Below are 11,226 nucleotides of genomic sequence, written 5' to 3'. Positions count from 1 at the left end.
GCGATCAGCTTAGCCGGCAGTAGGTGAATAACGCTACGGCGGCACGCTCAGGTAAATGAGCCGCTCAAAAACAAAAGTAAATTTAATTTCATGCTAATATCAAGACCGAAGGTAAGTTGGTGGACTGCTCGCGCTGAGCGGTAGCAATTAAATTGTTGGTCGTGCTTTTAGCGTAAATGAATTGGCGTAGCACTGCGTTCAAAACTAAAGCGAAGGTGTGGTGTGTCATTCAAAGATCTGAGAATCGGAGAGCGMGCACAAAAGAGGCTTGCGAGCGTGGCGGCACTTCCAATGCTCATGTAAATGTAAATATTAAACTTGTGACGATTAGGCGAGCTTCTGAGCGCTTGGCTGGAATGGCGGAGCAACGCTTTTGACTTTGTTGCGCTGGGTGTGCCGCTTTACGGCCACATTTGTCGCGCTCAGTTGTGCTTCGGCTTTGTTGGCTTAAACGCGTATCACTTTTCGGAAAAGCGTTGTGTCTAGCGGTTTTTGGCGTTGTGTGCGTACGTCACTCAACGTCTATCTTTTTTTGAATATACCTTTATTTCATTTCCCTTTCGTGGCTTGTTCTACTCGCTTTTTGTGCGTGTTTCCGTTTTTCATAAATTTATTTCGAAAATGCCGTCAGGCCACAAGGCAAGCTTATATAAGCAAGTATAACAAATTGTACGAGAAATATAAACGCGTAAAATATATTATATTTAAATTTGAAATATGGTCGAAAGTGTAAACTACAAAATACTAGTTGTTGAGTTCAAAGTGCCTACGTGGATGTAAAAATATTGAAAATCAGTRGAAGCAAAACGTGTGTAAACAGCGTGAAAAGCGTACAGAAATATTATAACAAAATACCAGATAGTTAGGTATGATGTGATCAAAGCTACAATGCGAATGTGTGTAGTAAGGTCTGTGTATGGAAATGAAGGTTGAGAAAATAGTTAGATACAATGCTGCAAGCTTTACTAGCAATTTAATGAACAGGTAATRGCTTCAAAGAATTTCTATGAGTTTCAGAAAGTGAAATCTACTAAAAATATTATGAAAGTTATGTGACTATGAAAATGGAGGGAAAAGTGTGAATAAAAAATATGGGAAATAATTTCTAAAAATATTTCAAATTAATTAATTTGTGATAGAAATTATATTTTACATTAAAAATGTTTTCTTAAATTAAGGGGGGCGTCTACTTTAGAACCTTCAAAAAATCGATTTTTTGTTTTTTGCTTAAATGTTTTTAAAAATTATCTAAGAATATGTCCCCAAAGTTATAGACGRGAATTCGAAATATTTTCGAAGCTAGAAGCGAAAGAGTGACCGATCGCCTAGCAGATATACATACATATGTATGTATGAGCGCTCTGSCAGGAAGTGAAAACTTTGACGCGTAATTACTCGGTTTTTAATTTTTCGATTTTTTTTAATTGGCGGGCAGGATAGAAAAAACTAAACGTCCTATCGAATTGGGGCAAAGTTTATTATATTTGGAATTAAATTATTTCTTTTTAAAGCAAAAAACTAAGAAAAGTTAAGTTTGAACATATTTTTAAACAACGTGAAGTAAATTTTTTTTGTTCAAAACCCACTTAAAAAAAATTTCACAATTTTCCTTTTTTTCTGGAATTTTTTTAGTTTAACTTATCTTCTAAGTTATTAACAAATATGAATCTCTTTGAATTTTTAGTTTGCGATAGAAATTGTGGGCAGGACGTTTTCCGACAAATGTACATGTGAAATGCAGAATATCAAAGATTTCATTCCCTAGAAATTTCGCTTTAACCAATTATTTCCTTTCCTCCCAAAATTATCCTAAAAAAAACATTTTTTTAAGCATCTAAAGCGGGTTCCCCTTTAAGACAAATTTAACCTGCTCACTTAAAAATGATAGCATGAAGTCTAAATAAGTTTTGTAGAGAGTTGAGGTAGTGACTATCAAGAATTTTTAACATCGATCGGCAAACTATGTAAGAACCCAGAGCGTTGATGCTGCCCCATCAAGTGCTTCTTAACTGTTTTTAAATGGTCGAAAACTTCCATTAGTAAAAATTGCTCTGGAAACATTATTAAGGCGCCTGTAAAAAGAGGAAAATTTCTACCAAATGTTTTGGCAAGTTTTTGAAACGTTAACCAACATTTTTTTTACAGTGTGCTTTTAGACACAAACTGTTTTAAGGTCGCGAGGCGMATCTTAAATTGSTGCCAACAGCTGCTTTATTATTGTACCTCCTATACATATGTACAATTCTCGTTTGCGGTCAACTTCTCTTTTTAAGAAGAAACATAACTGTCGACTAGATAAGTGAATTTATAAAATTGTATCGAGACTTCCCATACGATTCTGAGTAAGATTTCATAAAATATCACTAATTTAGTTTCCTCTAAAGGTTMTTGGTTGTAGTTATCTAACTGGTCACTTAAGTTTAACAGTTATATATAAACATTAMTATTTATCAAAAAAACTTCTGTTATTCCAAATAATTTTACAAAAAACTGCAATATCTGTTTTGARGTTTTTCGTACTTGTTTATGTAACGCACTTATATATAACTTAATTGCAAATTCCTGAACAGAAAATGAGAATAACCAGTAAACAACTAAAATACATATATGCCAGTTAATTCYTTATTATGCATGCTATTTGAGCAAAGTTCTGAAAACAAAAACTATGCTTTTGTGTATTAGTCTGGAAACAGCTCGGGGGATCACAATTAAATTCACATTACTTCTAATTATTTTGCATTCCGCACTTGGTTCCGACCGTTTAGTTTGTGAGGCTGATATATGCTTTAGTAATCCGGTCTGAACAATTCTTTGAAGATTACATCGTTATTTTCGACAATAAAACATASCAAATCAAAAACAGCCCACAAATGAGCGGCTTTTACGTAAGCAACGGATGTGCGCCAAAAAYTGAGAGACGGATATGGCTAAATCTGCACAGCCTAAATCTCTGATCACTTCTAYGGTATATATGTATATTTATAGGGTGCTCTACGTTGTCTTTTAGGTGTTGCAAGTTTAGTGAAAAACTTAATATGTCTGCTCGGTATACCAAAAAAGGGTTTTAAACAGTATTTTTTTTATATTTAGGAGGAACTATCTGATCTTCTTTGTAGCCGCCAAATATACAAGTCTTAATTGAGTTATACCATTGTTATATACATTAAAATATACGATGAGATGACTATTCAAACATAATAAACACAAGTTTTTCACCAATATGTGAGAATGGATAAAACATGGCTCCATTATTTCATTTCGAAGCACAATCGACAGTTRTCCGAGTGAACTGCACACGATAAACCTGCTCGGCTGGCAAGGGTATGTTGTTTGTATTTATTTTAGGATACGCTTGGAATAATTTTCGTTGACTACTTTGAAAAAGGAAGAACCATCAACTGCGACTAATATTTAGTTTAAAAATGAAATCGCCGAATGACGACCGCATTTGGGGAAAAAGAAAGTGATACCAAGCCAAGCCAATGCACCGTGTGRCAGGTCAATGAAAACCATAGCACAAATCYATCARTTGRGCTTCGAATTGCTTCCGCATCCGTCATAATCTCCAGATCTGACCTCCAGCGACTATTTTTTGTTCTCAGATTTTGAAGAAATRTCCGCTKGGAAGAAATTTTCGTAGAATGAAGAGGTGATCGCCGAAGCGACAATCCGTACTACAGAAATAATAACGAAAAGTTGAAGGATCGCTATAATCAGTGTATCACCGTTGAAAATGTGTTTTACTATGGCAGGACCAGGACTTTTCGATTGACCTGTTAAATATTGCTTATTATTTCTAAATAGAAAGACTGAGGATATCAATGACATTACGTTACATTATATTTAACTAGGCGTTGTAGTCCCCTCTGCTATTTAAGCTTCATTGCCGTATATTTGTTTTCCTAAAAGCTTCAACAAGCACCAAAGTTCATAAAAATATATAAACATATTAATTGGCTAAAGATATGATATATACTTGTATTAACGAGTATAGTATGAGAACTATCCATTTACAGTTTTGCTTTAATTACACTATAAAATGCTCCACCGGGTGCAATTACATACTCTTCAAGTGTTAACTTGTAACTATATTCGGTTCAAGTATTCGACTTTTAAAGTACATTAGTATCTTATCAGTGGCTTTTAACCTGGCAAAACAAAGACCGACCAGATATTCATCAGGCGCCAAATCTCGGAAAAGATCCGTGAAAGGAGAATTGACACACATCGCCTCTTCGTCGATTTCAAAGCTGCTTTCGACAGCATGAAAAGGAGCTGTCTTTGTTTTTGGTAAAGCAACACCAAAAGCTCCATTAGGATTGGGAACGACCTCTCCGAGCCGTTCGACACCAAACGAGGTTTCAGGCATGGCGACTCCTTATCCTGCGACTTCTTCAATCTGCTGCTGGAGAATCATGCGAGCTGCAGAACTTAATAGAGGAGGTCCAACCTTTTATAAGAGTATTAAACTGCTGGCGAATGCCGATGATATTGATATCATTGGCCTCAACACCCGCGCCATTAGTTCTGATTTCTCCAGACTGGTCAAGGAAGTAAAGCAAATGGGTCTGGCAGTGAGCGAGGGCAACACGAAATATTTCCTGTCATCAAAAAAAAAGAGGTGTCGCACTCGCGACTTGGTTCTCACGTCACTGTCGACAGTCATAACTTTGAAGTCGTAGATAATTTCGTCTATTTGGGAACCAGTATAAACAGCAGCAGAATAACTCTTGCCAACAGGTGCTACTTCGAACTGAGTAGGCAATTGAGAAGCAAAGTCATCTATCGACGAACAAAAAACAAACTATATAAGTCACTCATTATTCCCAAAGACAAAGGCTTGGACGATGACAACAACTGATGAGTCGACCTTAGGAGTTTTCGAGAGAAAGGTTCTGCGAAATATTTATGGTCCTTGACGCGTTGGCCACGATGAATATCGCATTCGATGGAGCGATGAGCTGCATRAGATATATGACGAAGCTACCGTTTAAGAGTTGATTACTCCAGCATGCCGRTACACAGTACGTGAAACCATCATTTTATTGAGACCCCACCCGCCAACTGACCACCGGAATAATTTTACTCCAGACTACTTTTTGAAGGTGACTCCTTTTGTTAAAGGTCTATGTGGAAGCAACATTAAGAGTGACTTGTTAGAATCCTAACATTTGGCTCTGTATTGGACGTCTTAATTGAGAATTAAAGAATCTCGACTTTGTGAAATCATGATAACCTTTCTATATAATTATTATAAACTAGAATTGCTTGTGATGTTTTTACGCTCCTTCTATTTCTATATATTAAACAACAACATATTCAAGGTTAAGTTCAGATTATGTCTATATAATTATCTATATATACATATTTACTGAGTATTTTAAAATTTTTTTCGTTTAAATAGTTGGATCTCATTAGTTCACAATCGTAAGGCTAGGTGCCCGGCTATATAGCTAGTCTAATGGTTGTTTTAAAAGTTTAATATTCTAAATTGTGGAATTAAAAACTGGCATTTTTTCTTTACACAACTTCTGTAGTTATTAGTGCAGAGAATAGAAACGAAAAAGGAAATTAAAAAAAAAWAATAATAATAATTGTCTCACATGTCTATGCGCACAAGCAAAGACAAATAAGATAAAACAATTACCTAGAGAAGGAAAGAAAAGGTCAAATAAATATATATGTGTATGAAATATTTCAGATAACARAAGCAAATACAAGTGAATAAATGAAATAGCACAAGTTGTTTTTGAAAGCTATTATAACCGTGTTATTTAGCTTGAAACTGCGAAGCCAAAGCGAATAAAAATAAGAAAAAAACAATACAAAACGCATAAATAACCAAAGCAAAAATTAAGAAAATACGAAATAAGTACACAGCAAAATTATAAAAACATTCACCAACATTACACAACCAATAGACTACCGAACATGTCCGATAACGGTGAGCAACAAGCGCCCACACAACCGACTGCCGTCTCACATCCTCTGCAGGATATCGCCTTGGATGTGCCGGACGATGCTGCCGGTAGCAAACAAAACTGGGTTAGATTCGACGATGACGAGGCGTCCCATAAAAATGCCAACAACAATAGAAACACCAACGGCGATGATAACATAGGAAATGCCACACGCATTAGCCCCACCACCGTCAGTAGCAGCGGCCGAGACGGGCTGGCTGCAGAACTAACAGCGACGACGCCAACTCCGGCAAACCGGTCAGCCCCCGCCACTCTACTACCAGCGCCGCCCAGTCGAAAGCAAACATCTGTGGCTACCGCGTCAATACCAATAACAACGGCAACAACAGCAGCCATAGCGCGACCGCGCTCACCACTCAGCGGCGTAGAGAGTGCAAGCGGTGCCGAAGCGATCGTGTCAGCACCAGCACCTGTTCAGGTGAGTAATCAAACAATGACAACTTTCATTTCCAAGTTTTCTTCTTCTGGCTCTTTATTCTCAACGTTTCAGTGAGAACAGTTAGCTTGTCGTAACCTTATTTGTTGCACAGCCACGCGTAGAGCTTTCGAGAGCGCATAATCTCATAAACTCTCCTGCGACAATAACAACTTGTTACCGGATTAGCGAGAGCACGCACCTTAATGTCAGTTAGCCACTTTCGATTGCATCAAGTGTGACTCGCTCGTGCTTTTTGTATTTACATTTTTATGAATAAATATATATTACTTATTATATATAATATTATGTATGTATAGACTTCAATAGGCTTTATCTTTCCTCAACTCATTATCTTATTTGCTTTTGTGTCACTTTTCGCATTATACTCAGCTGCAGTAAACTTACTCTGTTTATAAAATGTACTTTGTTTTTGTAGTCACYACACGAAAATATCATAAAAAGTGCACAAAAGAGTTTAGAATTAAGAATGAATATTTTTTTTAACTACTACTTCGAGATACCGCGCGATATTTATTTGCTCAGCGGCATTTCATTCAGTCAAGAGATGCGCCATTTGTGTTTTTGATGCTGAGAAACGAAAAAACGACATCAAACCAGATAACGAAATTTATAACTCGGTTACCAGGAAGACATTTTATAATTTATTAATGTTCCTTGAGGCTGAGAAAAAAGTACATTTTTTCTAAGATTGCTATMTTTTCCTTAATTTCTTCCGAATTCCGAATGAATTGTAAGCTTCATATATAAAATATGGAAGCAAAAGGTTTTGACCATACATGACAGGACTTCAAAAGTTGAAGAGATCTATGCGGAACGCGTTACCGTAGAAAGTTGATTTGTAAAAATGTGAACTGATAATTATATTTTTTCAAATACTACTCTCAGTGAAAATTATTTAATTTTAATATCATTAGATATACCCAGGCGTCGTCCCTTTGAAGGCAAACCTTACTTTTCTCAGATTAGTAGTTCCTACTAAAAATTCATTACATCCAGCTACATCTAGTTCCCTTAAGATTACTTAGTGGAGATATGTATCAAATGTTGCTAAGCCATTGAAAAAGCTGAAGTGACATGTCATAACAAACTGCGTATCTACTGTATAATTACTATATCTAGAGGAATCAATATCTAATTTATTTTAGGTCGCAGCTGATAATATACTTTTAATATTAAAAGACCATAGAGTGTTCAGTAATACCAAAGGAATGTATAAAGAAATGACAATTACAGTTCATAAGATCTGTGGCTCTATACAAGTATATGATAGGGCAGGAATAATAGACGAATTGGGTTGACCAAATATATCAATATTCAAACAGTTTTGCTGAACTGCTTTATAACCATGTTAAGAGCAACAGCATGCCGGCTCTTATATCTTCATTAAACATTTACTCATGGCATCTAATACATCATTGAGTACATTAGTTTAGTCTGGTAAACTAATAASTCACGAATAAACCAGTTTTGGTTCTTAGAGCTACCAGATGGAGTTCCGTTTCGTAGTCCACACGGAGTGGTCATCCTTAACGATGCTAGCACACGAACTTCCACGGATTTCTGCACGATACCCGTACACCAATCTATGCAATCTCGTCCACGAAGTCATTACACTCGATAGCTTCGTGAGATCGGACACCATGTAGAAGTAAAGTTAGTTTGTAACGCCGCTCTGCTGTTCTAGATAATTTTAGCCGAGTACTAATATATGTTAATACTAGAGTTACCTGCTTTGCGTTAGAGGCCAGCACCGCAGATTTCCGAAAACCTCTGCTTGAAATATACTAAATTGAGTTAAGGAGTTAGGGGTAGTCAGTGGCACGCTATTAAATCGTGTTATTTTACGAAAGTAGTAACGGACATTATTATAGAGTATGTTGACTTAAAGTCATGAAAATTTCAAAAAAAAAATTATTTCCAAAGTTATAGTTATTTGTGTTGACCCAGTTCCAAAAAAATGTACCAGCGGTGACAACCATTACTCCTTGAAGATTCATCTAAAATCAATCGGGCATAAAAAATTAGTTTTATAAATAGATAAACTCAGGCCTGATCGAAGGATTTTTGTTTTTTCAAAAATGAACAAAGTGGCGGCCTCAGAAAAATTTTTCTACATTTTTGGGAAAAAATTAACAGTTAATTGGTCTTAAAAAAACGAAATTAAAAAAAAAAATCCTTCGATCAGGCCCGATTTTATTATGTATTCTAAAAGCTGTATAAATTTTATTAAAATTTACTGAGCGGTTCTCGAGTTACAGTTGTCATCAGTGTAAGAAACATAGTTTTGAGACAGAAAACGTTAACTAAATGTGTATATTATTATATACTATATACATATGTATATAATAGCGAAAGTGTACATGGTTCTTGAAAAGTGATTAATCGCTCGGATAGGAAAMGAGCTAAAAGTCGGACGACTTAAGCCAAGATTCAGAGATTCCTAAAATGGACTATTTGCCTTACGAATCGATTRCTGTTACTAGTTTAGTTAAGAAGTGCTTTGCGAGTATYTATAATATTATATGACGACATTATTTTAAAACAAGAAAAAAKKTTATTTCGGTTGCACCAAAGCTATAGACTATAAAACTCGTAAAACCAAATCTGAAAGTTTGCTTTCATCAAAAACCGATTTATGTCAAACTAAGGTTAACAAATGAGGGTAAATGATATGTTATAAAGATCTTTATCTAGGTTTTGAAATAGTCAGTTAGATAAACCGTTTTATGGTATAGTGCTCTGACTTCAAGAATTTCTGTGGAGATTGTAACATTCCGAGAAATCGTATCTTCTCCGAGAGAAGAGAACGTCTGCGCAATTTCAGATCAGAGAGACTAATTCACCGACGAAAATGGCGAAATCAACCCAACTCGTCACGCTGATCGTTTRCATATRTATATTCTTATATACTTTTCCAAGYCTCCGAAGTTTGCTTCTGGGTGTTACAATCTTCMTGGCAAACTCAATGTAACTTTTTCATAATATAAGTTGGTTTTTACTTTATCTAATAACCTTTTGCTTAAACGGTCCTCAGTATATTGATGCTAGCCGACATTATCTCACCATCCTGACATGCTAGCTGTAGCCACTCATAATTCGCTAAGCACAAAGTTCTTAAAATAAATTTTTTTAGTTATCTTAGATGSATTGGACTATTGCGAATTTCCCGGAAGTACGAAAAATTATTTCCAATAGTAGGATTTCTTAAAATCTCAAGTTCTCAATTTCATTTTAGGCACTCTTAGCAAAGATATAAATATGTATTATATATACATTAAATTCATTCTTCAATAAACATTAAATAAAACCTTTCTTCAGTCAGATATACTTACCAAATAATTTAGTTCAAGCAAAAAATTCTTAATATAGTCAACTTAACGTCAATATCAAACGTAATTATACTCATAACCAATATCAGATTTATTTATGGYCTCATGGGGTTCAGAATATAATAACAGCTTATTTATAAGTTTATTCAAAATGTCTGGTTCATAAGGAGGAAAAAATTATTTTTGCAACAGCTTTGTTCTTTATAAGGTGAATTCGCTTTGTTGCACCTGTTTACATCGGATCCTTGAAAATAATTTTACTGCCCGCTCTTTGTAAATGAAAATGTTTACTTGTCGCTAAAAATGCTGCTTTTAATTGCCGCAAACAGATTTTATTAGTTTTGAATTATGCTCTAGAKTTAAAGCTAGTTATAAAAGCCAAAGTTCGAGACACAGCTTTTTAAAATCTGAGTTGTGGACTGAACAGGAGAAAGTTGGAAGCACTAATTAGACTAGTTTACAAATCATTTTGCAGCTATGTTATTTGACGCTGTTTCTTACTTCTTTTAGGCTGCTAAGAGAAAAATGATCGTAAACACATCCTAACAGGAGCTCAATAGGATTTTTTGTGTTATAGTCGGGGGTTGTAGGGGGCCACCACCACCATTTACTAAAATTACGAAAATAACTGTACATGATGCAAAATTTTTGACCTCAAATTCGTATTCAGAACAGCTCAAAAACCCCACATTTTGCCTTCAGTTTTGTTCGGTAGTGTTATTTACTTATTTTTTGTTAAATTATGAAATATATTATTTGTATTATCCCTTTGGTTTTTTTAAAAATATCATTTATAAGAGCAAATTTATACGGTTTTAGATATTTTAAATTTTATTTAAATTAGTAAGCTGTAATAAAACAACTCTCGCTATAGCTCATTTTACGAAATTTTAATACTAAATATTAGATTTGATTCGTACCACAAGGGATGTTGAGTGTCTTCTCTTCCGAAAGGTAAACCTTTTATGTTCTAAACTTTAGATTCGTATTCAGTGATCTCAAAAAGCTACACGATTGAAGAATGGACATGAAAATGGCCTGAAAACTTTGTATGGAATTCCCCTGCTAAAGTTCGTAGAAGAGTTTTTWAGTTCGATATTATCCCAATATGTTCAAGAAATGGTCTTTACAGTAAGACTCGTCACACCGTTGTGGAGTGAATATCTATTCCGAGGTCCTGCTTAATTTCAAAAATACTTTTAGAGGGGTTTTAATATTTTCTTTCCTTTACAGYTTATTTTGTATTAATTATATTTGTTTTTTTTTCCAAGTTGATGTTGTTTGGCTGCTTTTGGTCATTGGGTTTAATCAAGCAGTTATTTAATGGGGAAATATGCAAAGAAAGTGTTGCCAATATTTTCGTTCATCACTATATACATATGCCAAAATCGGCCCACTGCCACGCCCACAAATGGCGAAACCCGAAAACCTATAAAGTGTCATAACTAAGCCATAAATAAAGATATTAAAGTGAAAT

At 35.0% G+C, this 11,226-nt stretch overlaps 1 protein-coding gene across 8 annotated transcripts in view; it reads left to right on the top strand.

Moving 5' to 3' along the window:
• The first annotated feature begins 442 nt into the window (after nt 1–442).
• LOC108970532 overlaps nt 443–11,226 on the top strand; it is a 24,269-nt gene continuing 13,485 nt past the window's right edge. For 3 of the 8 annotated variants that reach the window (XM_018935984.1, XM_018935985.1, XM_018935978.1), the window contains exons 1-2: nt 443–984; nt 5,702–6,399. In XM_018935984.1, the coding sequence (XP_018791529.1) occupies nt 5,932–6,399 (468 nt within the window). In that variant the 5' untranslated portion in view covers nt 443–984; nt 5,702–5,931. Of the gene's footprint in view, nt 985–5,404; nt 6,400–11,226 lie in introns of all 8 variants that reach the window. The other 5 variants (XM_018935982.1, XM_018935981.1, XM_018935980.1 and 2 more) reach the window with 5 other exon arrangements.

The sequence above is a fragment of the Bactrocera latifrons genome, unplaced genomic scaffold, assembly GCF_001853355.1.
Source record: "Bactrocera latifrons isolate USDA-ARS-PBARC rearing strain unplaced genomic scaffold, ASM185335v1 scaffold_30, whole genome shotgun sequence".
NCBI classification, from domain to species: Eukaryota; Metazoa; Arthropoda; class Insecta; order Diptera; family Tephritidae; genus Bactrocera; species Bactrocera latifrons.
This window is presented reverse-complemented; position numbering and strand designations above follow the sequence as displayed.